This window comes from Ursus arctos, unplaced genomic scaffold (genome assembly GCF_023065955.2).
Source record: "Ursus arctos isolate Adak ecotype North America unplaced genomic scaffold, UrsArc2.0 scaffold_22, whole genome shotgun sequence".
Taxonomy (NCBI): Eukaryota; Metazoa; Chordata; class Mammalia; order Carnivora; family Ursidae; genus Ursus; species Ursus arctos.
In genome coordinates, this window is record NW_026622897.1 from 54,488,741 (window position 1) to 54,506,898 (window position 18,158).

General features: G+C 47.5%; 1 protein-coding gene across 4 annotated transcripts in view; it reads left to right on the top strand.

Moving 5' to 3' along the window:
- The window catches only part of FAM168A (family with sequence similarity 168 member A), a 176,522-nt gene that overhangs the window by 151,685 nt on the left and 6,679 nt on the right, over positions 1–18,158 (top strand). For 2 of the 4 annotated variants that reach the window (XM_057316606.1, XM_057316608.1), the window contains 5 exons: positions 2,680–2,706; positions 7,877–8,002; positions 14,913–15,055; positions 16,494–16,668; positions 17,975–18,105. In XM_057316606.1, the coding sequence (XP_057172589.1) occupies positions 2,680–2,706; positions 7,877–8,002; positions 14,913–15,055; positions 16,494–16,668; positions 17,975–18,087 (584 nt within the window). In that variant the 3' untranslated portion in view covers positions 18,088–18,105. The remainder of the gene's footprint in view (positions 1–2,679; positions 2,707–7,876; positions 8,003–14,912; positions 15,056–16,493; positions 16,669–17,974; positions 18,106–18,158) is intronic. The other 2 variants (XM_057316607.1, XM_057316609.1) reach the window with 1 other exon arrangement.

The window sequence follows — 18,158 nt, forward strand, 5'->3', positions numbered from 1 at the left end:
TAAAACGAAATGAGGTGAGTAGTTGCTAAGGTCAGGAACGAAGAAGATATGTTGTGTGTATAGTCAGGAGGCCGCCAGTGGCGAGTGGAAGCAGAGTCAATGAGATGGTGAGGCTGGGAGCGAAGAAGCAGAGCTAGCAGAGGGAGCCTGCTTTTACAAGAGCCTTGGCTACGAGGGCAAGGAGAACAAGGGGAGGCGGGATTAAAGGAGGCATGGTTTAGATACGAGCATGGTTAAGTAAGTGTTGATGGGAAGGAGTAAGTGGGGAGGACAAGTCAGAGATATAGGAGGAGGGGTGCCAGGAGCCAGGCCTTCAAGGAGGCTTTGGTGAGGTGAGAAATCTAGAGCTCCGTTCTCTTCTCTGATTGGGGGAGCAGGTGGAGTGGGGTGCCTCGCACAGGAGGGCAGGGCTTCCTCTCAGACTAACGAAAAGATCATAGATGGATGTGCTTAGGATAAATTCCCCAGTAGAAAGTGGAAAGTTCTTGTCTAATGATTCTGATTTGCTGAGAGAGAGGTGAGCAAGGATAGAGGGAAGGTTCTTAAGAAGAGAGGTCAAGGTGTGAAGGAGAAGGTAACACAGCTGTGTAACAGGAGGGCCCACTGAGGCTAGAGGCTGTGAATTCATCACGGTTCTGATTTCCAGCACTGGGGCGTTTTCTCTTAATGTTCAGAACTTATGGTGATGGTTTGTAGAATTGTTCGAGGATTCGTTTGGCAAGAAAGTGGAAGGACAGACAATAAAAATAAATAGGTGATATTTGTTGAATGGTTCCTATGTACCAGGGACTATTTTAAGCTTTTTATGGATATTGACTTGTTTTCTATCACAACAAACCTTTGAATTACTATTGTTATTCCCATTTTCCAAGTGGGAAAACTAAAATTTAGAGAAGTTGGGAACTAGCCCAAAGATCCAAACCCAGGCATCCCGCTATGTGCTCTGCAGTTGGCCAGAGGGAAATTAAGGAGTTAAACTAGAGCAAACAGACTAGGGAGAGCACACAGGAGGAGCTTGGGACTGTGGAATAAGGAGATGAGTTTGGAAAGTTCCAGGCAGGTGTAAAGTACTAATAAAGCTTTAATTTTAAGACATAAAATATCAGCCCTCACCTAACTTGATTTTCCCCGATTTTGTGTTTTCAAATTTCAACATATTTCTAAGCCATGACTGCAGCATCCTGACCATTTCCTTAGAAACCCATACACTATAGAGGGTGGTGTTAACACATTGTGTCGGAAAGCCCCAAACTAGGAGTTGGAAGGACTGGGATTATAGCCCTAACTCTCCTACTGATTTTGGTGCGACCTTGAGCAGATCCCCTTTCCTTTGGAGTTAGACACACACACACACACACACACGCGCGCGCGCGCGCGCGCGCACACAACTGGTCTGTTTCATATTTCGGGAGGCCAGCCTCGGCATTCGCCAGGTCTCCTGACTGCCGTAGGGGAGCTCCTGCCGAGGAGGAGCTGGCTCAAGGACAGAGAGGGCAATGTAGGTTACTCTCAGCTTCCTGCCAGAACCAGCCATTTGTGATGCCAGGAGATGCCTGCGGGGTAGAAGCCTGCAAAGGAGCCAGGCTCTCCGGTTTAAATTTCTCTCGGCTTCTTCAAGGAGACCAAGAAGTTGCTTCAGAGAGAGCTATTTTTAGCAGCTCTGAGTACTCTGAGATGTCATCTGTTCAGGATGCAGGGAAACACTTCACTCTTTCACTGGTTCTGAAAGCAGTGTGGGTACTTGGATTTTTCCAAGCTCTTAATGACTTCAGGGATCTTATTTAAGAACTATTTGGCCCTGCAGGAGGCAGGAGCCGACTAAGACTTGTTTTCAGAATCTGGAAACCAAAGGATGTATCACATTATTGGTAATCTGACTTGAAAATGAAAGGATAAACAGAATAACTAATATAGATAGAAATGAAATACCTCGTCACAAGAAGTCTGTTTATAAATCACTTTCATCTACTGTCTCACTTGATTTCATTGCAGCTTTATAAAGTACAAACATAGTATTCCTATTTTGCGTATGACAAACCTGAGGAAAGGCAAGGGAAAGGAACACGTGTTTTCTGAATACCTGCCATATTCCCGGCACTGTGCAAGGCATGTCACACGTTTTGACTTTAGTCTTGTGTGAGTTGAATCTTCCTGCTTCCAGTTTTGCTCAGAGGTTAAAGAACTTGTCCAGAGTTGCACAGCTAAAAAAGAGTGGAGCTGAAATTCAAACCCAGTCTGACTGACACCACAGCCTGTGCACCGTCTGAAGCACCGTACTCTCCCAGAGGTCTCACGTGAGGTATCTCTGCATTGGTCCTAGCCCTCTGGAGCTTTACAGACAGTTCTTCAGAGGCCAGAGGTGATGGTTTTGTCCCTGAACCTTATTTCCTCTGGTACATAAAGCCTCTGTCATGTGTGAAGTCCCTCTGTTACGCAAAGAGCACTAACTTGGGTTAGCCACCCATCCCGGAGGTGCTTCTTCTCGATGAGTGGGCTTTCCTGGATGGCAAGTCTGTCGTTCCTTCCAGGGTAGAGGCACTTCACACCCTCTGCATTCACTGTTTCCTATGTCACCTGGGGGAAACTGCTATCTTGAGACAGTCTGTTTTTGTAACTGCGATGTGTACTACTTTGCACAAATTCTTAGTGGTAATTTCAACTAACATTTCTATCCAACAGAGTTTCAGTTCCTGCATTCAGCTTATGGTAGGAGAGCTATTTTTCCTCATCTGTATTATGGCCTATGAATGTGTTATCTCGTAACAACGGTAGATCCCCTCGCCCTCCCTCCCCAAATCCCATCCCTTAGGCTTGGGCTCCCCCAGGTGGCTCAGCAGCAGTTCCTAAAGCATGCAGGAACATGTCTGATGGTGCAAAATCATGGGTTGGAGACACACATGAACCGTCCCCTAGGGCAGCAAAGAAGGATCATGGCACTAAAAGGCGTCTTTCCCCTTCCTCACCTCCGGGGTCCCATGTGACCTAGGTCAGAGACTTTCACCCTAACCTGGCTGCTGAATTCAAACAATCAAGTGAACAAAATTCTTCAGCCTGTATGGCTCTTCTGTTGGCTTTGTGGCAGCCCCTGTGGAGGAATGCCTGCATTATGCCTGTACGAACCCCAAAAAACAGTCTGCCCAGGATCAGATTTTCCATCTCCGTTGGCAGTCTGACATGTTTGAAGACCTGGTTGACCTTAGATATAATCTGTTCCCTTAGCCCAGATCTTGAGCTCTGGCTCATTTCCAGGGCATTTTTCTGGATGGTGAGAGGTGAGGGCCAATTGTGCTAAAAATAAGTGAGGTCCTCTGGGCAGTGTGGACTCCAGGCCCAAGGCACCACGGGAACTTCTGGGCACCTGTGAGGGTCCCAGCAGTGTAACTGGACTAGGTCCTTTTTGTCACAGACAGTAAGGGACCATGGGAGGGATTTGCCACTTTCACTACCCTCACCTGGGCTGCTCAGGACAATGTTTTCATTAAAATCCCTGCACACTTTCTCAGCTTTTAACGTTGAATTATTTGGATGTTGAATATTGAATTTGTGCATGGCGCGTCTTTCAGGAGATGAGCTGTGAAAATTTCCCCTTGCCGCTGCTGTGGGCTGCGTGATCTTGGGCAATTTGCTAATGTCATGTCTCCAGGCCATAGGTAGTGTTTTATTCCGGGTGATCTCTTAGGTCCCTTTAAACGTTAACAGCCTAGCTTCTTATAATTGTGTTATTTTAACTTTTGTTGGTCACAGACATGTTTCTTTTATCATATATGGGGAATCCATTTTTTTGTTTGCCTCAAGATACATGAACTTGGACAGAAGACTCCATAAAAAGTGGTAGAAGCTCTCATGCTTCCTTACCCTCTAGTTATAGCATCGGAACTAGAAATACTAAAAAGTGTGTGTGGAGCTCTTCTCTTCACAAAATGTTTTGTGCCAGACCCTACACTGGCCCTTTAAAGATAAAGACCATAAGACAAGGTCCCTATTCTAGAGCTCACAGTTTCGTGGGGGAGACACATAAGCCAGCAAGTACAGGGTCTTCTAAGAATCACAGAAACTGGGATAGCGAACCGTATGAGATATGTGTAGGTACTGTGGTCAAAGGGTGGGGAAAAGAAAAGACTGCATAGTAGAGGCAAGCTCATGATTGGTGGATTAATAAATTTTTACCAGGTGGCATTTGGGGAAAGACATACCGGGAAGAGTGACCAATGTGAGCAAAAATATAGAGATGTGACATGATACTCCTTGGCATAATCTGGGAATGATAAATTTTGTGAGGCTCCAGTGTTGGGTTGGAAAGGGAGAACAATGAGAGTCTAGAGAGATCACAGGGCTAGATCATGGGGGGCCTTGAATGCCGTACAAGAAGTTCAGCCTTAGCCTGTAGGCAGTGGAGAACCATGGAATGTTTTTAAGATTTTGTGAGTAGGTTTAGGTCTTAGAAATATCTCTTGATTGCAGTTTGGAGATTGGAGTTGGCAGGTTTAAAAACAGAACAATGAGGAAGCAGTTGCAGTAGTTCGGTTAAGCGATGATGAGGACTTAAATTAGAGCTGTCCATAACTATGGGGACGAAGATGAGCAGATGCCAAAATTAGGAACCGTGAGGCTGGATGACACTTCACTTTTGATCCTCACTTCAGCAGTGTGAAGCAATCAGGGAGAGATTATTACTGCTGTTGTGAGACAACAGAACTGAAGCTTAGGAAGGTTAGGTGACTTGCCCAAGGTCCCCCAGCTAATAAGTGGCACAGCCCAGGCTAGAACTCAGATTTCCTGACTTACTGCATTATTCAGGATGATGGTCCCTTGCTGCCTCTCCTCCGTGTAAGTGTGCTTAGCAGATTGTTCAAGTGTCGGAGGGCGTGAGGGCCCCGTATCCCAGGAAGTGAACAACCCAGCACCTGGATGTGGGCAGCATGCTGTGACTGGGCCATGGCCCTTCACTGCCAAGGGTTCTCTGTCTCTCTGTCTCTCGCTTCTAAATTGAGGAGTAACACATATACAGTAGTACGTAAAGCACACTAGTCTCAAGTGTACAACTCCAGAATACTTGACACGTGTATAGAATGCGTATGTATGTGCATCGGAACTAGAAATACTAAAAAGTATGTGTGGAGCTCTTCTCTTCACAAAATGTTTTGTGCCAGACCCTACACTGGCCCTTTAAAGATAAAGACCGTAAGACAAGGTCCCTATTCTAAAGGAGCTCACAGTTTCGTGGGGGAGACACATAAGCCAGCAAGTACAGGGTCTTCTAAGAATCACAGAAACTGGGATAAACTTGTATTTCACTATCACCCAGTTCAAAATATAGAACATTTCTAGGAGTTGGTACTTTCCATGGTACCCAGGAGCAGGCATGCCTGCCAGAGCAGTCCCCCCTCTTACTGTGCCTCTGAAGCTTCCACTGGATTGTCTTCGTCCCACAGCTGAGCTCTGAATCGCTACCACCAGCAGAACGGGTTGTGTTAGAATTGTACCTGGAAGATGAAGATTATACGGTACAACCGACCAATGAGGAAGTCAAGTTGACAGCTAGTATTTGTTGGTTTTCCTGGTCTCATATTTGTCCAGTTATTTAAGTTATTAAGCATTAAAGTATAGAGAGAAATAGAGAAAATACTAGTATTTGTTTTCTTTTTTAGTGAAACCAGAAGAAAACACGCACTTCTTCAAGAACATACAGAGTTTAGTTCACTTGATAAGTTAGATAAGACATAATCAAAGGCACAGTCGCACTTGCTTCTTTCCTGGTTAATCTGGACTGTTATTTTATTGTGTGTAATGCTGTCTTGTTCACTCTCTGGTTGGCGTGTGGCTGTGTTGCATCCCCAGCTGGCCCATGAATACCTTGTGTGCGGTGCCCATGACCCACGTGTGCTCCTGTCCACCGTGGCGCTCCCCTCAGTGCTGAGTGCAGTGTAGGCTTCAGTTACTCTTTGGTTAATTTTGATTTACTTTGTCACGCAGTCCTTCAGACTAATGTCAGACTTGGCTTATGAAAATTGTGGTAAAGTATGCACCACTTGGAGAAAAAACTGGACTGGAACAGGACACCCAAATTCTCCGTGGCTAAATTCAGGCCTCCTGCTTCCTTATGGAGTCCCTGTGGGGTCTTGAGGACATGTGACTTCTCAGAACTACATACTTTTTAGGGAGTTGTTTTGAGTGACCAGGGCTTCCCAGCCACATTGAGTGGCAGGTTCTAAATTTGGAGACATCCTGATAAGATTTTTCAACACTAATTGGATCCTTTATTAATTCCGAGCTCCCTACCCCCACACCGGGGAAAGGAAACCTAAGATAATTGTTTCAATCGGACCTCCCCCCTCCAGTGTTGTCCGCAGAGCCATGTCTTGATGCCCAGCAAAGGCTCTGGACTCTGCAAGGAGTTCTGCTGGATCTCCATTTCTTCTGCCAGAATTCTCCTTTTAGTGTCACTTTCCTGCCCATGATTTCCTTCTCATTTCTCAGCATCTGCTGTATGTGTTGCGGGCCATTAATGCAAGTGCAGCACCAGCCCAGAACAGCTACACTTCTAGCCTTAGTTTGGCAAACAGCAGAGTCCTTGACCTCCTCTGGCCCCAGCACTTCCATGAATGAAGGAATCAGAGGCATTACCTGTTACCCGATTGGGCAGAGGGGTTATGGGATCTCTCTGGTGGCGGACTGTCCTTGCCTTGGTGGAACTAGAGTGTGTAGGTGTACTTATCCCACCCTGCTTTCCCTTAGCCCCTTGTTAACACGTGTCAAGTGTGTACAGCTTTGCCAGTGTAGTCCCCAATCCTGTTAATGTTCTTTAAAACCCCTCATATCCAAGATCTTATTTGAGTGCAAAAGATACTGTTAAAATTATTCTTCCAACTCTAAGTAGAAATTTGGGTCAAAAATAGTTTCTCCTCTAGGAGAAAGTATATCAAGAGAAATCGCTAAAACGTTAGGCATTTTCCCCCCTTTGAAACCCTCTTTCCTCTCTCCTTTCCCACAGGATACCATGAAGGTAAGTTTTTTGAGTCATTCCCCACTTCTAGATCATATGAAGCATCATCCTTCAAATTTCTCAGGCTGAGCTTCAGGCCAGCCTGGGAAGTCTCTGCAGATTTCTTTCAAACTGGGCCACATCTCTATTTTACACCTGCCCCAAGTTTGACATATAATTTCTTAATGGCCCAGCAGATCCTCTCTAATTCATGAGGGGACATCTCAAGTGGGGCCCCAGCAGCACCTCACCAGGAGATATAAAAGGTGTGCAAGAGGGTTATCTGTCTGGCCCCAGCTGGGTGTACAGGAGGAGTGGGAAGTGCCTCACTGGACAGCCTGTGCCTTCTGAACTCTGCCAAAGCTCAGTCCCTTTAGAAGAGATGACAGTCCAGCAGCATTCGTGTCACGTGGTAATTCTTTTGAGGTCTCTCTTTGAGAACAACTTATTAAATACCCCCGCCCCTACAGGTGAGATTTCGGCATAAAAAATGAGTACTCGGTTTATCTGGCCCAGTACATGGTCAGAGGCTCCTAAGTCGCTACATATTAATAAGAAAGTGGCTAAGGAATATCCCAGAGCCTTAGGCCAGAATGTCAGGCAGTAGGAGATGGTATTCATAAGCATCTTCATGGTTTTTGGTAGTGGGTAGAAAATCCCTGCTCTCTTAGTGTAAGCTCAGATTTCCTTGGTTTCAAATCATTCGGAAGCTCACTTCAGCATTCCTCCCAACGCACTCACCCATCTCAGAAAGGCTGAACCATCCTGTGTGTCTGAACAGGGCCCCTTGGGTTATATGTTTCCATCCAGCACAAGACCCTTGCTTTGTGTCTGTGATTGGTAGTGCCCACTTCTTAATTTCTGCCTAATGCCATTCTTGTGTCTTCCCTTAAGCAACTCTGCTGATGAAACAGGCCTGGCCACAGAACTCGTCTTCCTGTGGTACTGAAGGCACCTTCCACCTCCCAGTGGACACCGGGACCGAGAACCGAACTTACCAAGCGTCCTCTGCGGCTTTCAGTAAATACAGCCTGTCTCCTCCTTTCCTTGTTCCCCTTGGTTGGGACTGATTTGTCTCTTAGGAAGAAAGGAAAGGGAACTTTTAAAATGGATATTATAAGATACTGTTTTAAGAGGTTCTCCTACCCACACAAAAAATTGACCTTCCCCATACAGAAAAGGTCATCCTCTTTGATCATGTACTCAGCTTTGGGGAGACACAAAGCAGTGAGGGAGGGAGGAGGAAGTATGCACCTGGCCAACAAGTGTGATTAGGGAAGAGCTGGTGCTGCATTTTAAGGGAAAGAACAGAGGGCGCCTTTGAAGGCCAGTGGACTTTTGGACAGAGAAGGCTCCTCCAGCTGGCACAGGGTTTCTCAGCCTTGCCACTAGGGACATCTGGACCAGATAATTCTTTGTGGGAGGGGGCTGACTCGTGCATTGTAGGGTGCTTAGCAGAATCCCTGGCTTTGGCTCCCTGGGTGCTGGCAGACCTTCATTACAGCAACTAAAAATATCTCTAAACATTTCTAAAGATCTCCTGGAGAGGCAGAACTGCCCTCCACATGAGAAACACTCCCGTGGGGAAGCTACGCTGTGGGAGCAAGGTATGTGCATGGAGTCCTCAGGGAAGACAGAAACCATCTGGCCGGTCAGATTGCTTACGTTCGTCTTGAGGTCCAGCGGGCTCACTAATGGCTACACCTTCACACCTGATTTTTAATACAAGGCTCCACTGCATAAAATGAGGACCAGTGTTTAGGAGTGACGGAGGTAACTTGGACTCCATCGCAAGATTTTGTGCCTTGTTGGAGCTGTCCAAAAGAGGCGTGGCTGGCTTTGGATCGGGGCGGGGGGGGGGGGGGGGGGGGGCTTATGTCTTAAATTGTGCCGGCAGGGGTTTGACATACCCTTGGAGGGATGCTGCAGACTACGCCTGATAGTCTGTGGTTCAGTAAATTAGTAATCTATTAAATAGATTAGAAGGCTATGCTGCATTTTTTTTTCCTTTTCTTTAAAATACCCATGTTATTTTCTCCTTAGTTACCATTGCTCTAGATGTTAACATCAACTGACATTTAAACAACATAACTCTCACCTATTAGAGGATTCGCTTTCATAATCACCCTCTCATTTAATATACGCTAGAGTTCTACTATGGTGGAATTTCATTCAAGTTGGAAAGGTGAGGCTCAGAAAGGTAATACGTACGACGCCATCCAAGTAGCAAGCAGCACAACTAAAAAAAGATGGTATCACTCAGGTTAAGGTTCCAGTTAAATTTACTGACTTTTTTCATGAGATTAATTTGACTCGTTAAGAGAGGGATGGCAGTAGTAGGGAGTTTTTCCAGGTACCTCGGCTGGAATTGAATGGACATAGAGGTAAACAGGCTTATACATGCATATTCTCTCTTAAATCCACACGTATGGTTGTAGGTGCATCTGGACACACCTGCCGCAGCGGAACAGAAAGAGGCCTGGAATGCGGTGACTAAAAGAGTTGGATTCTAGATGGGCTTTTGTGTAACCTTGGTTAATTGATGTCCATGGTTTGGACCTAGGTTTTTCCAACTGTAAAATGAAGGGGCAGGACTAGGTCATCTTTAAGGTTCTCTCTAGCTTTTAGACTCCTGATTCTGTCACCTTGGTGCTATGTACTCACCACCACCTGTATACCCACCACCCCAGCAGGGACCTGCTTCCTAACTGCCCTGCCCATAGTTGACCACCTAGCCTTCGCTCACATATCTCCAGGGTACTCATTCCCTCCACAGGCAACCCTTTCTACAGTGAGAATGTCTGAATGATAGAAGGCTTTGCTTTCTCCTGGGTGGAAATCTTTCTGAAGTCCCATTGAAATGTCCAGCAGCTGCTCCCACAGTCCTCTCACAGCCTGTCACATTTCCTGGAAAGGACCAAAACGCACCCATTTTCCTTTAAGCAAGACCCGTATGAACCTGTGCAATTGTAAAATAGAAGTGGGTTCGCCTGACCCTCCCCCATCCACCAGGGTTCCTCCCAGCACACAGGTTTCGTGGCTTCTAATGCCACAGAAAATTCAGGGTACTTTGACAAATTGAATTTTACTAACACTTCCTAAGCCTGTTTGTAATTAGGTCTCCCTCCTACTTATTCCACACTCTCTTGTTCAGCTATCAACAAGGAGACTTGGGGGTCAAGGCAAGACTCAGACGTAGAGCTTTGTTCAGGCATGTAAATCTGATGGTCAATAAACCGATTAGTCTAAAAGGCATCCTTGATATGAGGATCAATGCCTTTGAAGGTGGTAGGGGCTCTCCAACTGAAAAAGATTTATGATAGTGCAGAAAGATAGAAGGGAGGGCTGAAATGGCTTTATCTCATGAATGTACACACTCTATTATCCTGTTTGATGGAGCCTAAAATAATAGGAACCTGAGAGAAAGAACGGGGCCTCATAAAGCCTCTTTCCTAAGGCAGAGCTGGGACTTCTAGTGATCTAATTCCTTTTTTTTTTTCTGTCATGATATTGCCTTTAGTGAAATAAGGACACAAAGGCCAATATGCCAAATGTCCAAGATTGGACTGCAGAGACCTATAACTCAGAAAGGAGCCCTGGCCAGGGCATGGTAAGCCCTAAACTCTGAGCCCAGCTCTGCGCTGATTTGCTGTACAATTTTGGGAAGGTTGCTGTCCCCCTCTCTGCTCCAGGTTCTTCATTCAAAAGGTAGAGAATTGAATGCTGGTCTCTAATGTCCTTAAGGCATAGCATTCCCAAGTTCTAATTCTGTAACCTTCAGACTTAGGTAGAAATCCATTCACAAGTGCCAGGCCTTCAGTGAGGGAGCGGAGTCTGACTTCACATCAGCAAGAACAGTGAGTTTTTTTGCATCCAGCCCAACAGCTTCTTTTACTTAGAGGCAGAGTAATAAATCCTAAAATTGTGTGTTACCCAAGGTAGCCCAGGCTCCAGCCCCAGGGGAATTTCTAATCCTCGGTGGTATGGACAGGACCACCAATCAGTTATAGAAAGTCCTCTGCAATGATTTTCTCATGAAAGTCTCACTGAAATACTCAGAGACTTAGAACACCAGCACTAGAGAATGGCCTTCTGATATTCTCTAGTCCAAATGAGGGCATTCCTTGAGAGAAGAATTGACCTGACTCACTGACAGACCCCAGGCTGGGGGCCCAGGCAGTTTCTGCAGCCTCCTGACCCAGATGGAAACCTTGAGAACCGTTGTAGTTGAAGGAAGGAGCACTGAGTCCTGAGTCCTGGTGAGCAGTTGCGCTCTCTCAGCCATGGACTCATCATCTCATCTGGGAACTGTTTGTGTTGGGCTTAATGGTCTCTGAGGCCTCCTCTAGTTCTGCAGTTCTACTTCTTCCTTCTCAAACTGTCTGGACAAACGAGCAGGGCCTTCTTCTGTGGCACTGTATTTTTGGCTGCTGATTTGTATTCTGAGTATGCGTGTATCTCATTTTATAACATGAAGAAAGGGAAACATTCTCAGACAAAGTTATTCTTGGATGTGGAAACCAAATTCTCTTCCCGGCTCTTGGAGCTTTTTTATTTTCTTCAGAGGGAAAACCTCAACACTGTGTAAGATGGTTGTCCTTGTGGCATAGAGTAATAGTGCAGGCTTCCCCTGGGGATAAAAACTCCAGAGCACATTCTTGGGGAGCATAAGGGAAAGACGCCAGCATTGGTGGCTTGTTAACTTTAAAGAATTGTAAAGTCATGGTATTTTAAACCATACGGTTTTAGAATCTTAGAATCCTGGAGTCTGTGTTCCAAGTTGGATCGCACCATGGAAGTCAGAGTTTAACCTCCCTACTGTAGTCTTGCAGTCTTGCACATCCCCGGGACAGGAGGCTTGCTATTTCTCTACACAGTGAGAGAGAGAAGAGAGTAATAATAGCTCACTTTTATGAAGTGCTTTTAATGTGTCAGGCCCTATTCTAAGGGCCTTGCAATTATTAATGTGTTTATCAGAGTAACCCTATGAAGTAGGTACTGTTGTTAGCCCCATTTTACAGATGACAAGACTGCTGTGGTCTGTAGCTATTAAATAGCAGGGCTGGGGTTCAGACCCATGCAGTCAGTCTGGCTGCACACTGCTCATAACCATTACACTGTGCTGTCTAACTTTCAGAGCAGGCATCTTAGGGTTCAGGGGTGTCCTGCCCTTCTGCATAGAAGAGAGATGCTCTCCACTCTAGCAGGACTCCTCATACCTGATTTTCTTCCTCAGATCAGGAGTTGGCAGGCTTTCCCTATAGAGAACCAAATAATAAGTATTGTAGGTTTCTCGGGCCATATGGTCTCTGTCGTAACGACCACTGTGGCAGGAAAGCAGCCATAGTTGATAAGTAAAGGAATGGGCATGGCCATGTTACAGTAAAACCTTACTTCCCAAAATAAGCTGCGATTACCAGAAAATTGTAGTTAGCCTGTTTTATTTATGTGTTTAAGTTTATTTTTAGTCATCTTTACACCCAGTGTGAGGCTCAAACCCACGATCCTGAGATCAAGAGTCACATGCTCTTCGAGCTGAGCCAGCCAGGCGCCCCTGTCGTTTGTGTGCTTTAAATGTTAATAGTGTGAATAATAGATTTGGTAATAAATAAATTTGGAAATAGTCTCCTGCATATCCCTGTTTTGGGGATTCATAGTTCATCCTGTCATTTAAAAATCCTTAGGGTCATGGAATAGGGGGCGCCTGGGTGGCTCAGTCGTTAAGCGTCTGCTTTCGGCTCAGGGCGTGATCCCTGCGTTATGGGATCGAGCCCCACATCAGGCTCCTCTGCTATGAGCCTGCTTCTTCCTCTCCCACTCCCCCTGCTTGTGTTCCCTCTCTCGCTGGCTGTCTCTCTCTCTGTCGAATAAATAAATAAAATCTTTAAAAAAAATAAAATAAAAAAAAATAATTCTTAGGGTCATGGAATAAAAAACAAACCTATTTATCTCTATTCTACATTGCTGCTACTCTTCTTTTTGTTTTGTGTTTAAACAATTAAAATCCTTCAGACTTACATAGTCCATCGTACAGTCTTGGGACATGCCCATTTTGAGAGCCCCTTTGTTTTACAGACAAACCGTGCCTCCACGGTGAAGGAGCCCTCAGATGGCTCCTGGTAGGTGTTACCAACGTAGACGTCCTGGCTCCCCCACAGCATCTGCTTCACCTGCTCTAACCAGCACAGTCTAGAAACTTGGAGGACTCTGCTCCATACTTCGTCTCTCAGCTCACTCGTACCTCCACGTCTAGCTTCTAGTTCTTCACAGTGCTCCCCTCTCATGCATGTTTTTCTCTCCACTCCATCCTCATTGCTACTTATTTCCCAAGCATATCTGACCACAAAACCAGTTTCCCATGGAACAAACTATGGATCTGAAAGGGGGAAGAGTAAATGACATGATTCCAGGGAAGAGGACAGGACACCTTTTGGTGGTGCCTTTTGTGACAGTCAAATAGCAGCTCTCCTGTCCTGTTGAGTACCTCATCGGGGTGGGGGACGCCAAGCCAGTGCTGTGGACTGAGAGATTTGTGACCTTATGACAGCTTGCTTTTACTTAGGGTTAAGGTAGAAGAGACTCAGGATCTTTAGAAAAATGGGATTTTCGTTCAGGAGGAGATCTTCATTCTTAGCCTTCTGTTTTAACAGAATAGGAAACTAAGGCCCAGAGACTTGGCAGTTGTCACCGCAAATTGGATGAGAGCCTGAACTGAAGCCTAGATCTGTTCTCTTCCAATAAAGCACCCCTCTCCACTCTGCCTCCCAGTCCTTATTGCAGAATCAGCACCATGTTGCTGACAAAGTCCTTGGTGAGCATCCCATAGGTAAAAGAGCTGAGTTGAGGCCAGGAGAAGCTCAGCGATGTGCCAGCCAGACTGAGCCAGAATGAGAAGCACGGGGAAGAAGCTCCAGCAACACCCCAGTGGAAATCAGAAGCCAGGGTCTCCTGGCACTGGCACTTCAACTCAGAAAGAAGAAGTTTCTAAAACCACTTGCCTTTTCTGAGCCCTTTGTATAAAGTAAGGGAGTTGGAGGTCACTCGACGATCACCTGGTTTCCATAGAATCATCTCATTTTGTGTTCTAGAAGTACATAGTCTTGTTCCTGAGTGATCTAGGTTTCAGGTTTTCCTGCGAACGTAGGATCTGACTCTATTTTCCAGAAGATGCAAAGGCGGGACAGTTTGGTTGAACAGCTGATTGTGAACTTCCTGGGGCCTAGGTTCCAGGTGATGTGAGTTTGTGACACCTGACTTCAGGCCTTCAGGCCGAGGTGATCCTTCCCTGGGCCCCAGGAGCAGAGGAAAGGCTGGCTTTGTAGAGCTGTTTTTTAGCATCTCAGAAGACGAGGATCTCTGAATGGTGTTTTCTATGGGCTTTTCGCTTTAAAACTTGTCAGGGAAGAAGGGGAACATGGTAGAGAGAAGTCCAAAAAGAGAGAGATACAAGGAGAAAAAGAAAGAGTAAGGGGGAAAACCAGCAGCAAAAGACACCCTGGGCCGCTGAGGGAGGACACAGAAAGCAGGAAGACGGAGCACAGTAGAGAGCGAGCGGGTGGAGGCTGTCCGTCTGTCTGCACACACAGGCCTGTCTCCCGGTGCACCACAGACTCCCAGACTGTCCGAGCTGCAGCGGTCCCTTCAGAGATCATCTGGTTCCGGCCTCTTATTCTATAGATCATACCCCTGAGAACCAGAGAAATAAAAGATGCCAGAATCATTTATGCACCCCTGTGCACCAGGACTGAGGGAGCTGCCTCTGGGCCCGGGGCTCTCTGGGTGGAGCCCTGTTCTCTCTGTCTGTTCTCATCTGTGTTTCCAGCCTGGAATCAGCCCACCCTTGTCTGGGGAGTCGTGACTGGGACCTGCTGCCTTCCAGCAATGCTGCTCTGTCAACTAATTGCAAGTCTCTCTTATTGCCTTGGTACAGGATATACTGCGGGGACACCATACAAGGTCCCACCGACCCAGAGTAATACTGCTCCGCCCCCCTACTCCCCATCACCCAACCCCTATCAGACGGCCATGTATCCAATCAGAAGTGCCTACCCCCAGCAGAATCTGTATGCCCAGGTAGGTACCTGTGGAAGCCTGGGCCCACCTCTTCCACAGGTAAAGGAGTCACTGCCCGAGGTGGGGTGGGGGTGGGTGAGAAAGGGAGGAAAGGTAAGTTCATGGCTCTGGCCAGTTGTCACTGTTGTACATGGAAAAAATAGCTCTATAGCCTACACACTCGCTCACCCCATCTCAGCCCCTGGAGGGGTGACCCATGAAGTCATGTAGATTAACAAGATTAACAGAGCCTAGAATGTCAGAGGAGCAAGAGTCCCTGGAGATCATCTAGCTCAATTCCTTTTTATTCAAGTGGGGAAGCTGAGACCCAGAGAGGAGAGTGACTTGTCCAAGGTCACACAGGGAGCTTTTAGTTGAGTCAGGGTGAGACCCAGTGTGTCTGGGCTTCTCTCCCTAACCCCCACATCTACCCTTCCTTGACAGAGTCTGTGAGCTAAACAGGGGGGGAGGTAAGGGCTCAGGCTCTGTTACCAGTTCACTGTGTGATCTTGCGTAAGTTACTGTCTCCCTCTGTGCCTTAGTGTCCCCATCTGGGCCCCTTCAGCTGGAGAATGTGTGTGTACTCTGAGGGGATGGCTATGATACGGACTATATGAGCACGCACCTGGCACATTTTTCTGGGGTGACAACTCTATGTGAGATATAAGTAGTGAGGAGAACACTTTGATTAAAAAACAGCTACATTGTAGAGTAGAATGTGAAACTTATAGAGGATAAAACAATAGACTTGAAATGGATTTTTCTTGTTTGTGGCAAGCTGTTTTGCACTATGTTCTCAGACCTCTGAGATTATAAACCCGTATTTGGAGGCTCCTGGCAGTAGTTAGTAGAGGCATTTGAGAAGTTCTGGGTTAAGATGATCCAGGGGCCTGTGTCTGTCTACTCCCCACAAAGGTCAGCAGGCCTGTGGGCTGTGGCAGCAGGAAGCAGCCGTGTGATGTAGGCAGTGGGAGGTCCCCTCAGACCTCTGGCTCCATCCTCACCTCTTTGCCTAAGAGAAATAGAGACATCTGAGGAAGTGCTCTGCATTTGTGACAGTTGTCAATAGGTGAGATGGCAGTACTCACACTACTGTGACCGTCCCGCTAGCAGTGCTTCACGTGCATGCCCACAGTTCTGGATTCACCAGCCCCATCCATATCTTTTCCTCCTTGACTATGGTCCCTGCCTTTACATTTTAGGCGGCTTGCAGAAGCACACCGCAACAAGATACAAACATTTGAAAGTGTTAAAATCAGGGCTGTTACCCCATTAGATCGTCACGTAGTAAGACAGACGCAGAATCCCTGCTGGGGCGCAGACCTTGAGTCCCTGGGCCCGTGCTCCTCTGAGCCCACCCCATAGGGTCTGGGGAGAACAGGCTCTCCTCCCTTCTCCTGTCCCCATACCCTATCCCACGTCTCCAAAAGCCTGCGTGACCTCAGCCTTTTTTCCCCAGGGAGCCTACTACACACAGCCGGTGTACGCTGCCCAGCCCCACGTCATCCACCACACCACGGTTGTCCAGCCCAACAGCATTCCCTCTGCCATCTACCCGGCGCCCGTTGCTGCCCCCAGGACCAATGGTGTGGCCATGGGCATGGTGGCCGGCACCACCATGGCAATGTCAGCAGGTGAGGACAGCATCTGTGTGTCTGTCCCCCTTCTCCAGAAACCCATGGCAGACTGGAGAACACCATCGTGGAATTGAGTGTGGCATCGCATGAGAAATTCTGTGCTGGAGGGTTCCGGGAACCTGTCTACAGGGATGAGGAAGATCTCACTAAGAAGGACATGTTGAGCTAGGTTCCAAAGGGGGGACAGAAGCTAACCAGAGGGATGGAAGACAGAAGAGCAGTCCAGGTGGAAAGAACATGAGCATGGCACATTCACGGAACGGAAATGGTCCAGGGCCCTTAGAAAATAGGGACATGGAGTTGGAGGAAGGGCAGCTGGGGCGGTCAGCACAGCTACAGTGGAGAGGCTCAGATACGTTTAGGTAACGGGGGCTGGCAAAGGGTTTAAGCAGAGGAGAGATGGGTTTGGTTTAAACATCCTCTGGCTGCAGGGCGGGGGCATGGTTCGATGGGAGAGGCTGGAAGCAGGTAGGTCAGTGGGGAGGCTGTGGTTTAGAGGAAGGACAATGGTACTAGGACTCTGGTTCCAGAAAGGAGGGCGTGGGGCAATGTTATTTAGCAGGCAGGAGCTCAAGACCCTGTCCAGTAATTAATTGTAAGGCATGGAGGACCCGTTCTCCATTTCTGGCTTACACCGGAAATCACACCAGAGCCCTGTCCATCTGGAATCTTGAGCACTGGGGTGGAGACACCACAGGAATAGCAGGGAAGGGAAAGTCTCTGGATGTGCCGACATTCAGAAGAGCATGAGATGGCAAGAGGGCTATGAATAACCTTTAGAGACCCAGCTTTTAAAGAATCACTTGAGGGAAGAGAGTACAAGGTCTAGTGGGTGGGAGGTGGGATTTTATTCTGCCCCTAATGTAAGGGGTTGTTGAGGCCTCATTCCCCAGATCAGGTCAGCAAGCTGTTGATTATCTGCTTGGTGCCAGCCTTGTTCTGGTCCTGGGGCCCAGTGACTGATAGAGCAGACCAGAGCCCTGCCTTTAGGGACAGCAGGGCTAGGGGTAAATACAGCCATATACACCAGCAGCTTCCACTCGGTAGAATAGGAGCATACCAAGAAGAGTAGAAGGAGGCCATTGAAGATGAGTGACTGACTCTGTCCTGGAGCATCAGCAAAACTCTCCCTAAGGAGATGAAGCCTGGCAAGGTGGGAGGGGCGAGCAGCAGTTCACGAGCAGGTGGGGAGGTGGGGGGCCCAGGCTGGGGAGCAGCTGTGTGAAAGGCCACGGCTTCATCCTCTTCATCCCAGTGCCCTGGGACGGCCTCATTGGGTTTACTCTTCTCTCTGAATGCTCAGGTACCCTGCTGACTGCACCCCAGCACACCGCGATCGGGGCACACCCTGTCTCCATGCCAACATACAGGGCCCAAGGGACCCCCGCGTACAGCTATGTGCCCCCGCACTGGTAAAGCCTGCAGCCCGTCCAAGTGAGTGGGGCCTGGGCTGGGAGAGGTAGGAGGATGAGCGAATACCAGGACTG